The sequence below is a fragment of the Mobula hypostoma genome, chromosome 29 (assembly GCF_963921235.1).
Source record: "Mobula hypostoma chromosome 29, sMobHyp1.1, whole genome shotgun sequence".
Taxonomy (NCBI): Eukaryota; Metazoa; Chordata; class Chondrichthyes; order Myliobatiformes; family Myliobatidae; genus Mobula; species Mobula hypostoma.
Window position 1 is genome coordinate 21,512,837 of NC_086125.1, and position 21,302 is coordinate 21,534,138.

The 21,302-nt window shown below is 40.8% G+C and overlaps 1 protein-coding gene across 8 annotated transcripts in view; it reads right to left on the bottom strand.

The window, feature by feature from the left end:
* brd4 (bromodomain containing 4) overlaps nt 1-13,043 on the bottom strand; it is a 182,634-nt gene extending 169,591 nt beyond the window's left edge. For 3 of the 8 annotated variants that reach the window (XM_063035893.1, XM_063035886.1, XM_063035887.1), the window contains exon 1: nt 11,953-12,256. In XM_063035893.1, the coding sequence (XP_062891963.1) occupies nt 11,953-11,999 (47 nt within the window). In that variant the 5' untranslated portion in view covers nt 12,000-12,256. Of the gene's footprint in view, nt 1-11,952; nt 12,257-12,281; nt 12,525-12,878; nt 12,901-12,988 lie in introns of those variants that run through there. The other 5 variants (XM_063035892.1, XM_063035888.1, XM_063035890.1 and 2 more) reach the window with 5 other exon arrangements.
* Nucleotides 13,044-21,302: the final 8,259 nt, after the last annotated feature.

Here is a 21,302-nt window from a genome sequence, read left to right on the forward strand (position 1 = left end):
AATATTTATATCAATTGCTGTCAATTCTAAGTGGATATATCTACACAAGGACATATTGTGTATTGTACCGCATAAAGTTTTCAATACTACATTTTAGTCCGCTGAAGATAGATACAAAAGCCAAATTAAGTCTTCAACAACTTGCATCTTTGTGCATCTAAATTATGGATCAAATATTACAAGTGCTTAGCCAACAGTTCATTTACTCAAGATGGTCAGTTGATACACATTAAGGATGAAAGGCACCCTGGATTCATTTTTAAATAAACTTTGTTTTAATGGTTATTTTTGCCCCCTTCATTAGTGCGTCAGTTGCCGTTGTTGTTCCTTTCCACACCCTGTGGCGCATTGTGCAGCAACTTTGCTGTTTCTTTAGCATTTTCATCTTTTTTTTACGGAACAGATTGCTAGATTGACAGTGTGTCAGTAGAAAAGATCAAATTTTAAGTTTCCAAACATTCATTTTCCATAAAGAGAACTTTTCATAGTTCATATTAATAGACCCCTTTTCAAATAAAATGATTACTTTATAGGTATATAGCCCAGTACATGAATAAACAAAGATAACAAACAAGGGCTAATGATTAACAACATAATAGCTGAATGAACTAAACTGATTAATTGAAACAGAACCGGGTGTAGAAGGAATCAAACTGGGTCAAGTGCAACCAAACTAAAAGGTGTGGCAGATGTGACACAACAGCAAGATGAACATAGCAACAAGTCTCTCTCATGCAGAAATTTTTTTGCAGACAGGACTTTCAAGATGTGCTGTCCAAGCTCTTCTGAAGAAGCACAAAGAAACGGGCAAGGTCGAAGACCAGAAACACAGTGGTCGGCCAAAGAAACTGAATGCAGCAGATGACAGATACATCAAACTATATCCCTTCTAAATTGGTAGTCCAGGACTGCTTTCAGCTCTGAACTCTCAGAAACCACTGGAACCCAAATACAGCTCTCTGGAGAAGTCTTGTCTGAAGTGGTCTTCCTGGAAGAGTTGCTGCCAAAAAGCCATTCCTCCAAAGTGGAACCAAAGCCAACAGACTCACAAGGACTGGGGTTCTGAACAACGGCGGCAAGTACTCTGGACTGACAAGTCAAAATTTGACATTTTTGGCTCTAACAGGAGGCAGTTTGCCCGTAGAAGAGCTGGAAAGTGCTATAGAATGAGCATCTGCAGTCAACACTGAAGCACGGCAGAGGTTCCTAACAGGTTTGAGTCTGCATTTCTGCAAATGGAGTGAGCAATCTCATGAGAATTAATGCAATTCCTCAATGCTGAGAAATAAAAGCAGATTCTCATCCATCAGGGAGACATCTGATCGGTCCCAACTTCATTCTGCAACAGGACAATGATCCAAACACATAACTCTTTAAGACCTTGGCCATCTTCAGCAAAAACAAGCAGTTCTACAAAAGATGGTTTTGGTCTCCACAGAGCCCTGATCTCAACATCATTGATAATGTCTGAGATTACCTGGAGAGACAGACGCAAGCAAAACAGCTTGGAACAAACCGCCAACCAACTTCTTAGAAAACTACATGACAGTGTATCTAAGAGAATTGATGCAGTTTTAAAGGCAAAGGGTGGTCACACCAAATATTGAGCTTAGTTTAAGTTCACTGCTCTTTATAGTAATTTTTTTGATATTTAGAAGGTTTTCATTTCATTTTTGAAGACATCTTCCCTTTACAGATTTTTTTTACATGTGCCTGAGACTTTACACAGTACTGTATATGCAAGATTATTTTTTTCTGTTAATAAACAGGATATACCCGGTCATTTTTCCAAACAATCGGGCAGATGTCAGCTTGGCAGGAAGCATAATTCTATGGTGATATCTGAACCCACAGTACTGTATATCAACTTACAAATAGCTACACAAGAGGAAATGTTCAAAATAAATGTCCAAGACCAGCGGTCCCCAACCACCAGGCCGTGAAGCATATGCTACCGGGCCGCGAGGAAACGATATGATTTGGCGATATGAGTCAGCTGCACCTCTCCTCATTCCCTGTCACACCCACTGTTGAGCTTGAACACACACGAGGTCATAACCCACGCATCATCCATGTCAGCACGGGAAGGAGATCAACTCCTCGAGCTTGCAAATGACGGCGGGCTGAAAAGTATGTTTGATATAATATCTCTGCCGGCATTCTGGATCAAGGTCAAGGCTAAATATCCTGAGATAGCCACGAAAGCATTGAAAACGTTGCTTTCATTTTCAACATTTTTCTGCGAAGCACAGTTTTCTGCAATGAATGCAACGAAAACTAAATTGCAGACTAGACTGGACATAAGGAACCCCCTTTGAGTATCGCTGTCTCCCATCACCCCTCAACAGGACCGTCTTGTTGCAGGAAAACAAGCCCAGGGTTCCCACTGATTTCAGCAATATTGGTGTGTTGCAATGATTTTATAGATTCATAAGGGGAAAATATGTGCTGTGTGTTTAATATCCAAACGTTACTTAAAACGTTATGATGCTATTGACTTATGAGTGACTTATATAACCATACAATTACAGCATGGAAACAGGCCATCTCTGCCCTTCTAGTCCGTGCCGAACGCTACTCTCACCTAGTCCCACCAACCTGCACTCAGCCCATAACCCTCCATTCCTTTCCTGTCCATATACCTCTCCAATTTTTCTTTAAGTGATAATATTGAACCTGCCTCTACCACTTCTACTGGAAGTTCATTCAACACTTACTTCAAGCTCCCCTGATAATTGACTTATCACTATATTGATGCGAGGAAAATATGTGCTGTGTGTTTAATATTAAATTCATTAGATAAATCCTTTTAGAAACGAAATTGAGTGTATTAGTCACTTATCACTGATATTGCGGTCGTGATTAACACCCCCCCCCGAACAGAACTGCCAAAAACAATTTGTAGAAAAAAAGTCGACACATACACGCATATCCACTGGTGCCTGCGCAAGGCTTCATGGTCATTGTCGTCTTTCTCGGGGTAAACACAACGTAATTGACTGCTATTCTTGTCCGTTGGCAACCGTACACCCGCGCCCCCCCCCCCCCGAGTCGGCCGGTCCGCAAGAATATTGTCAATATTAAACCGGTCCGCAGTGCAGAAAAGGTTGGGGACCCCTGCTCTAGGGACCTGTTCTGACACCCATGTCCTTTGTAATTTTTATAAATGACTTGTACGAGTAAGTGGAAGGATGGATGATTAGTAAATCTGAAAATGGCAAAGGGTAGTGGTATGGATAATGGAGAAAGTCTCTGTAAATTGCAACTGGACAGATAGGGTGCAGAGCTGGACTGCCAACTGGTAGATGCAGTTCAATCTGGAAGTGTGAAGTGATATTCTTTGGAAGATTGCACTTGAAGGCAGAGCATATGGTAGGACCCTTAGCAGCATGTGGAACAAAGATCCAAGTACATAGATCCCTCAAAGTTGTCATGCAAGTTGATAGGGTAGTTAAGGCAACATATGGTGTGTTGGCCTTCACTATTTTGGAGCCATGAGGTAATGTTGCAGCTCTATAAAACTTTAATTAGATCACATTTGGATTATTGTGTTAAATTCTGCTCGCCTCATTTTAGGAAGAATGTGGAAGCTTTAGAGAGGGTGCAGATGAGATTTACCAGAATGCTGTTGAGCAGGTCAGGGTTTTTCCCTTTGGATCAGAAAACCCTATCATCTGTACTCTTTTCCTAGATGCTGCATAGCCAGCTCAGTTCCTCCAGCATATTGCGTGCGTTTTTCCTCTTTTACTCTTGCCTTTCAGATTATTGACTTGAGACATCCAATTTCCATTAAGCTTCAGGTGACGGTCTGCTACTCTGACATTCTCCTGTAAAGTCCCTTGATACAATTTTGAATTCATCTTTCCCACAGTAATTACAAGCTGTCCAGGCACTGAGGCAGCAGGCAGCCCCAAACTATGATGCTCCTTCCACCATGCTTCGAAGTCGAGAAGAAATCTTGGTGTTGGCATGTAAACGTAAAATTGCTTGATCAAATAATGACAACACAAAAAGATTGATACTTATCTTTTCACCCATTTATTTCTTCGAGCTCAACCAGCGAGTGAACTTGGATCCGATATCAGAGAAGCGTTCTTATCTCTCCGGCAGTTCAACAAGTTCACTGCCTGATGCCAGAACTGTTAGAAGTTATAAGGCCACCGATACAAAAGAACAATCAGTTTGGTAAGCATTCCAGCCAAGTCAACAGACTATTGATACAACAGTTTGATAACACTCCAGCCACCTTAATTAAAGAAAGGACTGTCCTACCTGGTTTGTTGGAGCCACAACTTAATGACAAAGATAAGAACATCTGTCAAATTTGTGCTTTATCTAAGAAAGGAATGTTCTGTCTAATTTCCATCAGGTACTGCCTTTTGTCAAAATCAAACGGTGTGAAAAGTCAGGAGACATCTTATGTGGATCTGGGTGAACTTTAACCCTCATCTTGCTCCAAAGAAAGCAGCTGTGAGACATTATTCAAACCCACTGCAGTCACCCACAAAATACACAGACAGTTGGCACTTAACCCAGTGTTTACAGGAATCTGAGAATCCCCCATTCCCTTAACCTTTCAGGCGTGCATGGCCCTTTTCCCTCCAAAAAGCAGTGTGCATTTCTGCCAAGTTCAACTTTAGTCTCATTTGTCCACATAATCCCAGTAGTGTTGTGGAACATCCAGGTGGTCTTTTGCAAACTTGAGACGTACAGTACTGTTTATTTTGGAGAAAAGTGGTCTCAGCCATGGCATCCTACCATGAACACCATTCCTATTCAGTGTTCAGGATCTGTCAGTAACCTGACTTTGTATGTCTTTTTTTAAAGGGCAGGCACCTCTGCAACTCGTACCTCCAATCTCATCTCATTGATTGGAACACATGACTCCAAATAGCTTTTGTAGAAGGCATTACACCAGAGGTTTGAACCTAGACTGTGATTGTTTAGTGTACTTTTTCTTGCAACTGTATGCAGAAGACTTGCCTAATGGGAAGGGTTGTGGAATTACATGCACTGGCAATCCTTTAAAAGGAAAATTTATTCATCCAAGATGCAGATCTGATCACGTTTTATGAGTGATGCAGAAAACCAGGTAATTGCAGAGGGTTCACAAACAACTTCTTGTTCTGCAGGTTGGCACAACACAGTGGACCAAATGGCCCATTCTATCCTGTACCGTTCCAAGTTCTGTGTATTAATGTCACTCATCTGTTCTCCTTAGGAACTTCGGTTTCTCAATGGAAATGCAGGAACCATGTTATTCTCAAGAAAACACACAGCAAGAAAGATACTGCTGGTGCTTTAGTGCAGAAACATGGAAATCTACAAAACTCCCCAACTTGCTTCAAAAATTTTGGGCAGACGATATATACAATGCTGACGAAACAAGGCTTTTGCATTATGCCATGTTGAATGGTTCCCATTACTCAAACACACAATACTATCAGGTTCAAAGAAAGCAGTGGATTGCATAACTGTATCACACAGGTTGAATTCTTTGTCAATAACTATTCAGAACTAATACAGTTTTATAGTACTAAAATAGTATTGCTGGTACTCTAATTTATTGTTTCAATTAAATACATAGTTTCTTATTCTTTGAAATGGTAGTCTCTTTTTAAAAATACCTTTTTAACTATTTCCATGAATTTTCAGCTAAAGGAAGCAGCTGCTTAATTGGGCCAGTTGATTGGTTCCAATATGTTCCAATTAAGCAACAGTACTCTGGAAAGGATAGAAAAGCAATAAAAAATGCTTTAAGATGCATCTTTCTCTTCTTCCCCCCCCCAAAAAAAAAATCTGGTTGAATTGTCCTGTTGAACGATTTCAGAACATAACCTGATACACGTTGGGTTCAAGGTACATTTATTATCAAAGTCTGTATGCAGTACACAGCTGAGTTTCATCTTTTCCAGACCGCCACAAAACAAAAAGCATAGATGTTGTTCAAAGAAATACAATAAACCAAAGCACGAAAAAGGACATCAGAGCACCCCCCCAACACAAACTATGCAAACTGCAACAAGAAAGAACAGGGAAAAGCACAGAATATAAAACACAAAACTGATAGAATCCAAGAGAACCACAGTCCAATCAATAAATCACAGACCCAGAACTTTGGTAACATCCTCTGGAAGCATTGTGGGAAAGAGAGAGACCATTTGAATGCAGGGCCTTCCTTTGGGAGCAGTGAGCAAGAGACAGGGCGTGCATGAATCTTTCATTCACTCATATCTCAAGTACCAGTGACTCAGTTGGAAGACTACCTTGCTGTTGGAAACAGTGTTGTTCCACTTGCCTCCCAGATGTTCACAGAACACAACTCCAAAATTTATTTTGCTGTCAATATTTGTGAGCAAAAATTATAAAAACAGTTATCTGTTATCACATAAACAGTGATCTGGTTATCACATGTGAAATTGGCCTGTTATATTAATGCATCAAACCTATTAACTTTGAGAGTTTGAGAATGGTGTGAAATTCTTGCAACATTTCTGCAAATATTACATACAATACATGCATTTTGTTTTTGAAGCATGACAAAATGATACAAGTGAAAAACCTGCACAGGTTACTGCAATGCACAAAAATAAATTCACTGCTGGGTCTCAGTCTTAATCAACAATGATTAAGCATTCATACACTGAAAATTGGTGCTGCACAATAAAAGACTTGAGGGAAGACCTTGGCTAAATTATGTGCTCAAATCTAGCATGTCACAGAATCAGTTAACACAATATTCTGTTGCAGCATACTCTAATGGTTATATATTTATAATAGAAAGCATGTAACTAAGGAAAACAAAATGAAATGCCATACACTGAAAACATCACAACCAATGCTAACAAGTTTCTTATGCTTTACTAAATATCCTCAAATTACACCAAATGCTCAAAACAATTAAACCAAACAATACTGGTTCTAAATTCTTTCTCCAGATGCATGTACAGAAGATTTAAGATAGAATTATTTCAGAAGATAATTTGCAAATAAAGGTCTAATTATTTTAATATCGGTCAAAAAGTTATCAATATACCATTAAAATCCTCTTAAGCACATAAGGATTTCACACTGTTTTTCACTATTAATGACCCTAACCAGATTAACACACTTAGTTCCCAGGCAGGTGTTTCACTCAAAAAGTTGATATCACCTCCCCTTCTCAGATGCTGATCAACCCAAATGGAAGTGATGCCCCCCTCCCCCCATTAGACTGTTTGAGGTAACTCATTTTTAAAATTCTTTCTTACTTTTCTAATATTTGTATATTTCTCTATCTGTGTACTTGCAATGCTACTGTGACATTATAATTTCCTTTGGAATCAATAAAAGTATCTATCATAAAAACACCCATGTACATTTAGTCATTTTAAATCTTACTCCAGCAACAAGCTGTAAATAAAGATTCAATGACTTAGTATGCGATTAGTCATTCCCACCTGAGTAGATGATAATTTTGTGAAAAGCCCAAAATATAACAGGGTATCTGTGACAATCAATGAATATAGAGCAGAGGAAACAAAACTACAAAAACTCCTACTCAATAAAGCAGGATAATTTCCTAGAAAAGTGCAATGAGTGAAGGTTGCACCCATAAATTCTCACACTTCAAAAAGAGCCATCAAGTCTGATCAGGTAATTTTATCACCTCTATACTCTACAGGTTCAGCACTGGCACCTTCCTAGTCCCTGGGCTTATCAAGAAAATACAATGGAAATGCATTAAGTACAAAGAATAGTTTTTTTTTCTTGTGGACAAACTGCATGATAACATTTTATAACATGATAAAATATTCTTTTTTATATATAGAAGAGCACTTCCCAACCATTAATTTCAAAAGCCTGGTTCAATGACCTTACTCACTGAAGGCACAGCTGCTGGTAGCAAAGTAACTAGAATCAACCACATGCAGGAAATCCACAATGTAGCTAACACGTGCAAGGGTTGAAAGTGGTTACAGAGGTTTTAGAGATGTTGGAATTGGATGCAAGACAACATTGAAAGGTAAACAGCATTTAGTCAATGTTAGGATACAGACAGCTAAGGTTTGCATGCTTATGGAAGACGAAGGCCACTTTGCAAAGTTTAGAAGTTGCAAAAGCATACACACAAGCTGAGAGGTTAGAGTTGGCAAAATTACTCATTGAAATAGGCAGCTTTAATGAATGTTTAGACACATGGTCAGAAGCCATGTTAAATACAAGTTGCCAGGGAGAACGATGTTGGTAGTCATGGCAAAATGCAAAAACTTTGCTAAAGGAACATTTCACTAACAAGTAGATATTTCAGCAGATGGCTCTGAACTGACTTCTCTTCCTCTCATTTCCCATCCTACTACACTGCTCAATTTCACATGAAGAACACCCTTGTGTTCTGGACCTTCTGTTTTAAAAAGGAATTTTAAAAACACAATCAACACACATAAAAGTTGCTGGTGAACACAGCAGGCCAGGCAGCATCTCTAGGAAGAGGTACAGTCGACATTTTGGGCCGAAACATCAACTGTACCTCTTCCGAGAGATGCTGCCTGGCCTGCTGCGTTCACCGGCAACTTTTATGTGTGTTGCTTGAAATTCCAGCATCTGCAGATTTCCTCGTGTTTACGGTTTTAAAAAAAATCTCCTTTGGAAAAAAAGATCACTGCACAATACAAAATTAACCAACCTACACTGTCACAAGAAAAAAAATCTGCAGATGCTGGAAATTCAAGCAACACATACAAAATGCTGGAGGAACTCAGGACAGGCAGCATCTATGGAAAAGGATACAGTTGACGTTCCGGAACGCGATCCTGCTGAGTTCCTCCAATATTTTGTGTGTGCAGCCTACAATGACATTTTTTTTTGGCAACATTGTTTCCATTTGAAAAAAAATACCATTTTCTTCCATGCTTTGTCATTCAAGATCACATTACAAACATATTGGTTTCTTTGAAGTACAAAATTGCTAATTTCAGCAAAAAAATGCACTTCTAATTTAACAGCAACTAAGTTGAAGCATTAGAAGCAGTAAGAGTGCAACTTCAACTACAATAGTTCTTTGCTACAAAAACTGCATCTTTTTTATTAAATAATTCTTCTATTCAAAGGGTGAAGGGTGAGTAGTCTACATGTTAAAAGCCATTCACAATAGTGATACTAGCCTGGAATTCAACTGTTCCAGAGCATAAATGGGCACAGAATCAACAACTAAATATTTATGCTGCTACAATGTAAATAGATACAGCTGAAAATAAATAGTTATAGCCATGCATCAAGAAATTGCTGTCATCCTGAACCAAATATCAACACAGATCCCCTGGGTTGCAACTTACGCATCTCTCACTTTGTTACTCGCCTGTTCCCTTCCACACCACCCCATCAGCACTCATTGCCTTGCCTTATTACTTTTTTCCTTCATATTTCCTAGTCAAGTATAAGCATCTGACCAAAGAACAAAAGAAATAAGGTCAAACTCCAAACACTAGCATCTAACATCACAACATTCATACACTAAAAAGCCCATGCACAAAAAAATTCAATGTGGAATTATCAGATATTTTAGTCATGTCTGTGAAAGGGATGGAGAATTTAAATTGATAGAAAAGGCTTTGACAGACTGCATTGGTAGAATGCATTTCTGTCCCACCCTCACATCTGACAGCCAATAATTCCATTAAAGGATCATATTCCAGTCTACATTCATTAGTTAAGTATCAGTTTTCCAAGCTAATGCACCATGATGGTAAGTCGCTATATTTAAAGGCGTGTGTTTCCTTGTCATACATAGTGAAACACATCTGGCACTAGAATAATGCAGTAAAGAATCCCACAACTTTAGAGACATAAATTATAAACCACCCAAAGTGCAAAACAATTTCCAATCTCTGCAGACTCCCAATTTATATCAAAAATCTATTTCATAAAAATGATAAATTAACTATTTTACCAAATTATTCTTCCATCTAAAACTACACCAAGTAAAATTTCCCTGGAATCCCTGAGTTAATGATAACATGCAGAATTTGAAATGTTTAAATGCCAAAATCATTGTGAAATTGTTCACTTTCTAACAGCAATTTAAACATGCCACCCATCCATTTTAAATTGCCTTTACCAACTGCAATAAGATTATACCAATTCTACAAGCCAAGATGAAGATCCAAGATATAAAAATTCCTAAAGTGCATACACATTGAATTAACCTGATAGTACTGAACATCAAATAGGTACAGAATTGATTATAATGTACAGGATCACATCAGCACTTAAGATGTTAGTAAAATTCATCATTTGGATAAAAAATACATACACATTTCATTTATTTGGTTAAATTTATAACCAAGAATTCAAACACTTAAATTTCATACAAATCAACACAAATTAAAACAATTCCTTTAAGCTGCATTTCCAATTATGTAAATATTGCATGCCATTAAATGAAATAGAAACAAAACAATTGAGAGATTCACAATCCAAGATTCGCACTACCTGGTCATATCTTTCAACAGTATTAACAATTGTTCCCATCACTAGAACTTCTGCAGTAAAAGGATAAGGAAATACAATTGCATACCATGCTGTCTCGTGGGAATTTTTAAAAAAATAATGTATTTGAATATTTCCACCAACATTAGTGCATTATTAAGAATGGGAGTATGAATTTATTTGCATAAATGATAAATAGTTTGTTTTAAACAGGGTTTTGAATCACACAGCCAGCCACAAAGCAGGGACCTCAGTCCCAAGATATATATAGACGAAGTAAAATATTAACATATACCAACTTTTCAATTCAGATCAGATAAATAAATTGGATTAATTTAATAGATTCAAAAAGTATAAAGAACTCAACCGTTCAATAACCCCTTGTCAATTATAAATTTAGCGTGCAATAACCAAAATGTAATCAAAAATATTACACAATGTTGGCCAATACAAAGATATAGAAACCAAGTGGGAAAATGCTGTTTTAGTTGAATAGAACTCCTACCAAAATTGCCAATAAAATTTCAAAAACAAGGAATACAGAGAAACACATGCAAGCTGTGCCACATTTCAAACATGAAATTTAATTACAACGTCCACGCTGTTAACACTAATGGCCCCACTCCTCTTATAATTATACAACCAACCACACTGGATCATATCTCAGTCAACAATGCCAGAGGCAATTAACCATCTTTCGTTACGTCAAATGAAATCTTTCCTGCAAACTTTTCTATTCTGGAACCATTTGGGGGCCAAAAAAAACACGATCAAGGGCATAAATTTCGCACTTCCGCACATTCACATGCTTGTCGAAATGGCCGGTACCTGAACTTAGGTAAACAAATCAAAGCAATTTACAAAACCCGCCATGAACGCTTTGCAGTCACAATACTGAAATACTTTGCGACATTATTAACAAATGTAGCTCCAATGTGATTATAGTTGAAGCCAATACATTTGCAACAATACATTAACTGTTACAAAAGTAACTTTTAGGAATGCATTTACGTCATTTTACGTGAACACAAGGGCAAAGAGAGAGTGAAGCGTCTTCTCTTGGCTACTCACTCTTTGATACCTGCTGCCATTTCAGCGCGTGAGCAATCAGGGATAGCATCCAGTAGTAATTAATAGGCCAAATACACAGATCTGGGAGGGAGGCTGATGAAACAGGAGTGTAAGAGCCGGACTTCGCTCTGCCAGGTTGCTTTACCACCCACTCACAGCAGCAAGTACAGCCACAGACACACACCAACATCAACAGTTAGGCGCCGCCAGTATGGAAAGAGCAACGGGCGTTTCTTTTCCTTTTTTTAAAAAAAGTGGCCGTGAGCATTGAGACCGCCGCGGTCCTGGGCCTCACACACAAAATGGCGTCAGGAAGCCGTTTCCCGCTCGGCGCCGATAACAATAAAAGCCGATCCCCCGGCCTCTCCCTCACTCCCTCCCCCCGCGGCTTGGCCTTGCCCCGCCGGCACTCACCGAGTCGTTGGGCCTGCCGGGGCCGTAGAGCCACCCTCGCGCTCCATGCTCCAGTTAAAATCCCGTTATCAGAAACGGCAACTGAACTGCGGTGCCTTCAGGTCAGTTTTTAAGCCTAAAATTCCGCCGTTTCGTTTCGAATTTTTACTTAATCCCCGACACGAAGCAACTCACTAAACCGAACCCCTGCTCCGCAAATGGCACCCCGACGACACCTTATATACCACCCGCCATCTTGGATGCGCCGATTGGTCAGAATGCCGCACGTGATCGAAAACCGCTCATTCTCATTGGCCGAAGCATCCCATGTGACACCAAATCGGCATTACCATTGGTTACCATCTCTGTGTGAGTCATAGCGACGACCAGTTTTTTCCAGCAGCAAGTGACGTCGAAATGTCCGCGGTGGAGAGCGAACCGGATCCGGGAGTTTGCAGCCAGGCCCAGTAAATTCACGCGGAGAGGGGCAAGCAAGCGATTTCGGGGCCGTGGTGGGACTTATAATCCGCCTCCGGTGCCGAAGATGCGCATTGGTAGGGTGCCATCACGTGAGGCGGGCATCACCCGGGGACTGGCCGCCGCTGGGCACGTGACACCTGACACTCTCACTGCCGCAAACCCTCCCCCTCCCCCCACCCTCCTCGAAACCTCCCTCCCTCCCTCCGGCGTCGGCGGCGGCCGCCAACCATTCACTCGCCGCCGCTGTGCAGGCCGGGCCGGCCGGCCTGGGAGCCCCCCTCTCCCGCGGCTCGGCTCGCCTCAGGCAGGTAGCCGCGTCCCTCGCACCCGCGCCGGGGACCTGGGCCCGGGTCCGGCTTGCCCTCCCTCCTAGGCGGCGCCAAGTTTTTTTTCCTCCCCTCCCCTTGCGCGTTTCTCGCCGAGTTTGACCTCATTTTGCTTTCCTCTCCTCCCCTGCCCCCTCCCACCTCATTTTCCGTTCCGGGGCCGCCCGGTCCGCCCGCTTCGTTTCTGAGGCGGCCCGCGCCCGGGTCGCTTTCCCCCGCGTATTTTTCGTCGGCCCGAATATTTTTTTTACCTGTGTTTGTGCGCGCACGGCGTCCTGAATTCCTCACAACCTTCGGGCCGTGCGTGACGTGACGTCAGACGCAGCGTGCGTGGCCGCGGTTACTCGTCGGAGAGATGGGTGCCCGGCCCCTCTTAACCCTTGGAGGAAGTGAGTGGGTGCTGAGGCCGGCAAACAGCACTGACCTCCACACTCAGCCACCTCTGGTCTCGTTCCAATGTATGCTGTGCTACGCTGCAACCAAGGTACATGATGAGGCATTTTACAATAGACGAGTGGGATTTGTCCTGATTGGCTTGTTGCCAGAGCAGCAACTTTGGAAGAAAAAGGTACATGAAATGTGTGAAAACCGCAAAACTTTATTATTCAGAGAGATCCCTTCTTCAAAGTCAACTTTATTGTTACAGGCACACTTGCAGTTTAAAAAAAACTGGAGGGCGACAAATAAACGTCCAACATATTGAAATTATATTCAAACTAAATCTGCAGTGACCAGATTTTATCTTCTATGGAAATTTTTCAGTGTTTACTAGTCTGCATAATGTTACAAAATAAGTGAGTGGTAACTTCTCAATACAACTAATTACTCTACTTTAACTTACCATTTCCTATAAAGTAGTTTTTTTTCCGTTTAAGAAAGCCAAAAACTTTGAATCAGCACGTGACTATTCATATGGTTTTATACTGATGGCTTTGTGGGTAACAACACCACCTTTTTTTGATCTTAGTTCTTTGGAATGAGAAATATGCATATTTGGCTCTATATTGTCCTTAATTTAATCTAAGTAACATAAGGTTATTAAAGTTGCTCCTCTTGCCGTAAGGCACATACCCCAATCCAGTTTGTTGCTGCAGCAATGCCTACTGGAGAATGGGGTCATTGCAAGTTCTGATCTCTTTGCAAGTGTAATCCAAAATCAAACAATAGTGGGTTGAAGCCACTGGAGAGTTTCAAATGGGACAACCAAAGGAAAGCAAAATTATTGTGGACCCTTGCAGCTGGTATGTATACCTGTTTCACGCAGATTTTTAAAAAATGTTTCAGTAGCAATCACCTACCTCCATAATGCAAAGAGTATCTTTGGAGAAGCTGGTGTAGAATCATGAGGAAGAAGAGGCTATTCAGTTACTCATTTAATCATGGATTTGTATGTGAAGTTTCAACTTTTGATCCGTGCAGACATTTTCTTGCTCTGTTTGTCAGTATTCATCCCCATATTCCTCTACTTGTGCAAGAACACTTTCCAGTTTCCTCTTGCATATTATCAGGAAACTTAGCGCCAGTTTACTTCTTGTTTACGGACATCTCCATTATAATGCAATAAATTCATGGTCTGTGTTGTTCACAGGTAAAATATCTTTTTTTGCTCCTGTATTGCTTAATATTTTATCCAGCTTGCATTGTTCTCACTTCTGATGTTTCTGCTTGTTAGAGGTATAAACACCTGAAACCATGGTTACAGAAGAATCTGAAGCGGAATACAGAATCATACAGTTGTTGACACCATGGTGATCTTGTGTTCCATCATTACATAGCTGCAGGGCATTCCAGTCAGTGGCTCTGAAAATAAAACCATTTTAATAAAGTATGTTTACCATTCCTTTTTCTCTTTATTTCATTTATTTGAGTTTTTTCAAGAACTAAGAGCATAATCTAGTTAAATGATTGATACTAAATTACCATGTGTTTTTAATGCTGCAGATGTACAGTAGAGAATTTTGGACATGGTGTTTATCTCTAATTAGACTGGAAAAGTTTGTATTATACAGTGAAGTATGCAATTAAAAATTGCCATAATTGCTGGGAGTAATTTCTTGATAAGATTAAAGATTAGAGTGATTAGCCTTATTTGTCACATGTACATCACAGCAAACAGTGAAATACATCATTTGCATCAAGGACCAGCACAGGCTGGGGATGTGCTAGTGATGGATGGCCCTCAACTCTTGCCATTGTTCCATGAAAAAACTGGAGCACCTGGAGGAAACCCTAATGGTCGTGGAGAGAACTAAAAACTGCAGACACCAGTGGAATTGAACCAGATAGAAACATAGACAATATACAGCACAATACAGGCCCTTCGGCCCACAAAGCTGTGCCGAACATGTCCTTACCTTTGACATTACCTAGGTTTACCCATAGCCCCCAATTTTTCTAAGCTCCATATAGCCATCCAGGAGTCTCTTAAAAGACCCTATCGTTTCCGCCTCCGCCTCCACCACCACCACCGGCTGCCCATTCCACGCACTCACCACTCTCTGTGTAAAAAAACTTACCCCTGACATCTCCTCTGTACTTACTTCCAAGCACCTTAAAATTGTGCCCTTTCATGCTAGCCATTTTAACCCTGGGAAAAAGCCTCTGACTATCAACACGATCAATGAATCTCATTATCTCGTACACCTCTATCAGGTCACCTTTCATCCTCCATCACTCTAAGGAGAAAAGGCCGAGTTCACTCAACCTATTCTCATAAGGCGGAAAGCTACTATTGTGGATGAATACCTTCCACCAGTCCTCTTACATTCTGGGGAGTAAAAAATAGAGGAAAAATTGTCATCTACGTATCCAAGCTGCAAGAATTCTAGGGACATTTAAGAGCCTCCTAGACAGGAACATAGATGAAAGAAAAATGGAGGATTATATGGGAAGGAAGTGTTAGGGTAGGTTAAAAGGTTGGCACAACATCATGGGCCAATGAGCCTGCACTGTGCTGTACAGTATTGTTGGCACAGCATCATGGGCCAAATGCTTCTCAATTTCATGCAAAAGGTTATAAGTTCTGTTCTGAAATCATATCTGTTGTGAAATCTTTCTTGAACTTGAAAATGTATGTCAGAAATAAAAGTTGCTCTAATCCATGACTTGTATCACCAAAAATGACAAGGGCCTCTACTGTGTGCTTTACTACTACCTGCTGGTTTACTTCCATTGAAGGTACCTTGGCAAACACCACTGAACACTGCTGTCCCTTCAGCCCACCATTTAACCTATTCCGAGACCAATCTAATCCTTCCCTCCTCAGCCCTCAATGTTTCTTTCATCCATGTGCCTATCTAGGACAGCCAGGAATTGAGAGAGGTTGTGTCTTTGCTACATTATATTGTATGATCAAGACCAGTAATCCATCTGTTCCCTTTTCCATCATATTGTTCAAAATAAATCTTTTCTGCCCTTTATATTTTTCTATAAGTAATTGTCCTTTGTAATATCTCCTAAAGCACAAAATGAGCTCCAAATCTTCTTCAGTAATTAATCATGATGGATAGCTGGGGCTTCAAATTAGCCATCACTATTGAGGACCCTCCTTGGATTACCAGCATCAACTTTATTAATCATTTTGTAAGATGTATTCAATAAATACATCTGTTTTCTTTCCCTTTAATAACCAGGGATTGTGTCTCAGTCATCACTGTGGTATTACATGGTACTATCAAGAATAAAGAAGCCATTGTCTTTGATGGGCACCACAACTTGCATTCCATCCTTCTCCCAGACATCTATCTTGAACTGAACCGAATGCTTCACTACTTTTGTCAAAGATGGACATTGACTAATACATCTATGTCATGGAGGTGTGGTTATTTTTCTCTCTGGTGATAACTAACTGTCCCTAGTTTCATTTGCTGCTGAACTTCTTATTTGTGCCTTTGTTGGTCTAACTTTCTCCGTTCCAAAATACTGCTGGCCAATAATCCAGGACTCAGTAATCTTGACCATTCAGAACCTTGTAGTTTATATCCTGACTCATTGTCTCATTTACCTATAACCACTATTAATTATTAAGCATTTTCAGGGTGTATTCATGTTCCTCACCAAAAGTGGCCACATTTAAATTCTTGGTTCTGTCTCTGTTGCTAACTGACTGACACTTCAATTTGAAAAATTCTCGTATTTTCAGATTCTACCATGGTCTTCTCAATCCCTAACGCAGTAATCTCTGGGTTGGCCTTTTGATCGTTCCTGCTTGAATCAGTCTAGAATTGGTCATTATGTTTTCAGCAGCAAAACTCTTAAGATTTCGAGATCACAAACAAGAAAAAATCTGCAGATGCTGGAAATCCGAGCAACACACAAAAAACCGGAAGAATTCGGCGGGCCACGGAGCTTGAACTTGTGCGTGTTGCTAAAATAACGAGATTCCTCCTTCTACCCTAACCGTTTTATAAATTATCCTACATCTCTGCTTCTCCTCCGTTACATGCCTTCCAAACCATCCCTTTGGAACAAGATTTCGTTATTTTCCCCAATGACCTACGTAGATATGTTTTTTATTAATATGCATTTGGTAGGTACACTTTGCCGCATCTGTGCTACATAAATGCAAATTGTTAAGTATGTATTTATGTATTCATCTACCTGTCTCTAACGTTTAGTGAGGAATTACAAAATCTGTAGACTCATTGCAAGTTGTGCGGGTATTAGCTCTATTAATTTATTTTCCCCAACATATAAACCAAGCCAATGTGAACGTTTTCTCGTTTCAATTTTGCCTCGCTCCGAACCCACTTTGCGCTCGTCGGGATTACGCACCGCCCACTCCTGTGATTGACGGCAGCGTGATCCAATCAGCTGGGTGGGGATGCCGTTGGCCGTTCAAATAGAAGGCGAGGCGCAGGCTCAGTTTAATCTTTCCCAACCGTTGATGAGGCACCGTTTGAAAAATCTGGCGGGTTGCAGGAAGCTTCGACGACTTGAGAGAGCGTGTGGTGACACTATCTCATATGGCTGTTCTCTCGTCAATTCATTGAAGTAACTTTAGGGAAGAGACTGCAGTTTTTATAAACACCCAGCTACACTATAGAAATAGTGTCAGTAAGTGACTTGTCTCTTTTAATTTTTCTAGAGCTTCTTTGCACGCATGAAGTAATCGAGGGAAACCAGGACAAATCTAATGGAGTTATATTTTACAGTTAGCGTGAGGGCACCGGCTACCCCAAAGCAAAAGAAAACAAAATACTAGATGAAGGATCTCGACTTCCATAGATGCTGCCTGGCCCGCGGAGATCCTCAGCAATTTGTTTTCTAATCAAGCATCGGCAGTTTCTTGCATTTCTATTCTGATTGGTACATTCCTGGGAATTTTAGTAATTGTGTTGTATTCTGACACTGTACTATGCTGAATGTGCGCCAACTGCAACCAATCGGGGCATTTCAGGGTGGCTTAATATGTTGATTAAAGGGTCTGCAAGGTGCTATCTTCCAGGTCCGAAATGTGCAATTTAACCAATAAAACAATAATCCGGGCAGTATTGTGATTGGTTGCTTTATTTCCTTCCATTGCATTTATTTGCTGAAAGCTTAAAAGAAGTAAAATCGTCTCTGTAGTAAATCACATACATGTTGTAGAAACAGACCAGGCAGCATCTTTGGAAAAGTCGACATTTCAGGTCAAGACCCTTCGTCAAGACTGATTTCCTGCATCTGGTGATTTTCTCTTGAAAATAGACTCTGGTCTATTTTTTTTTAAACAAAAGGTTAGCTGGTCTTTTAAAAGGGTTTCCAAACAAATACTTTTATAAAGAAACATTTTCAGCTTATTTCTGTTGAAGTATCTTACCTACTATCTACCATCTCTTATTGGCCAGGTTTGTCAATGGTTGTCCATAATAAATCACTCCATTGCATGGTCTGATGCAGAAGGGGATTACCAGGTTGGCAGAGAATAATATTCAAGGATGTCCTCAAAGCTTCACTGAAGAAGTGAAACATCCCTACTGAACTGTGGAAGCTAAAGGCCCCATGATTGCTTAACGCGGAGAAGAAGCATTCAGGGTGGTATTGGGAAGCTTGAAAGCCCAGGAGGAATGCCGTTGCTCTCAAACCACCCACTAGTTTACCCATCTGTGGTTACCCACACTGGCCTCATGAGCCACCATACAACCTCAGTGGAAGCAAGTCTTCCTGTCCTAAAGGACTGTGGCAATAAGAAGGTAACTTCAGAAGATGAAAAAGTATGTTCAATCAGGTGGTGCAGTGTCCTTTAACAGCAGATGAAAAGTACTCAGTACAAATTATATAGCAATCAGAAGCTGTTACTTGAAATATACGTTCAAAGTTCAAAGAAATTTATTATCAATGTATAAGGTCACCATATACTAACTACCCTGAGATTCATTTTCTTGTAGGCATGCACAGTAGATACAAAGAAACACAATAGAATCAATAAAAATCTACACACAAAGAAAGATGGACTGATAACCAATGTGCAACTGAAGACAAATGGGCAAATACAGAAAAACAAATATAAATAAATAATATTGAGAACATGCGTTGTAGAGTCCTTGAAGGTGAGTTCACAGGTTGTGAAATCAGTTAAAAATAATCAAAATAGCAAATGCTTTAAACATGCACTAATTTTCAAGATGGAATTAATCACTTAAACATAGCTATTGCTGTACATTCCCAAACCAAAAACCGTGTATGAACCAGGAGGTACGTCGTCTGCTCTGGCATTCAAGTCTGGTGACCCAGGTCTGTACCAGAAAACCAGGTATGACTTGCTGAGGGCTATTTCAAGGGCAAAGAGACAATTTTGAATAAGATTGGAGGCAACATCAGATGTATGACAATTCTGGCAGGGTTTGCAAGACATTACTTCCTACAAAGTGAACCCAATAGTATGAATGGCAGCGATGCTTCACTACCAGAATATGCCCGCTTTGAAAGGGAGAATATAGAAACATAGAAAATAGGTGCAGGAGTAGGCCATTCGGCCCTTCGAGCCTGCACCGCCATTTATTATGATCATGGCTGATCATCCAACTCAGAACCCCGCCCCAGCCTTCCCTCCATACCCCCTGATCCCCGTAGCCACAAGGGCCATATCTAACTCCCTCTTAAATATAGCCAATGAACTGGCCTCAACTGCTTCCTGTGGCAGAGAATTCCACAGATTCACCACTCTCTGTGTGAAGAAGTTTTTCCTAATCTCGGTCCTAAAAGGCTTCCCCTTTATCCTCAAACTGTGACCCCTCGTTCTGGACTTCCCCAACATCGGGAACAATCTTCCTGCATCTAGCCTGTCCAATCCCTTTAGGATTTTATACGTTTCAATCAGATCCCCCCTCAATCTTCTAAATTCCAACGAGTACAAGCCCAGTTCATCCAGTCTTTCTTCATATGAAAGTCCTGCCATCCCAGGAATCAATCTGGTGAACCTTCTTTGTACTCCCTCTATGGCAAGGGTGTCTTTCCTCAGATTAGGGGACCAAAACTGCACACAATACTCCAGGTGTGGTCTCACCAAGGCCTTGTACAACTGCAGTAGTACCTCCCTGCTCCTGTACTCAAATCCTCTCGCTATAAATGCCAGCATACCATTCGCCTTTTTCACTGCCTGCTGTACCTGCATGCCCACTTTCAATGACTGGTGTATAATGACACCCAGGTCTCGTTGCACCTCCCTTTTTCCTAATCGGCCACCATTCAGATAATAATCTGTTTTCCTATTTTTGCCACCAAAGTGGATAACTTCACATTTATCCACATTAAATTGCATCTGCCATGAATTTGCCCACTCACCCAACCTATCCAAGTCACTCTGCATCCTCTTAGCATCCTCCTCACAGCTAACACTGCCACCCAGCTTTGTGTCATCCGCAAACTTGGAGATGCTGCATTTAATTCCCTCATCCAAGTCATTAATATATATTGTAAACAACTGGGGTCCCAGCACTGACCCCACTAGTCACCGCCTGCCATTCTGAAAAGGTCCCGTTTATTCCCACTCTTTGCTTCCTGTCTGCTAACCAATTCTCCATCCACATCAATACCTTACCCCTATAACTACAGCTGTGAAGATCCCTGTTGCACCCAGTGACCCTGTGGTCTCAGTCTCGGAGGCCGATGACTGTCTTTAAAGAGATTGAACCCTAGCAAGGCGGAAGGCCACGACAGAGTACCTGGTAAGGCTCAGAAAACTTGTGCCAACCAGCTGGAGGGAGTATTCAAGGACATTTTCAACCTCTCACTGCTACAAGCAGCAAGTTCCCACTTGCTTCAAAAACGTAACAATTATCTCCTTTACCATAGCATTGGAGATGGGTAGGAACAGACAAGTTAGGAAAGTGTTTAATTGGAGTAAGGGGAAATATAAGGCTATCAGGCAGGAACTTGGAAGCATAGATTGGAAACAGATGTTCTCAGGGAAAACTACAGAAGAAATGTGGCGAATGTTCAGGGGATATTTGCATAGGTACATTCCAATGAGACAGGGAAAGGATGGTAGGGTACTGGAACCATGATGTACGAAGGCTGTTGTAAATCTAGTCAAGAAAAGAAGAGCTTACGAAAGGTTCAAAAAACTAGGTCATGATAGAGATC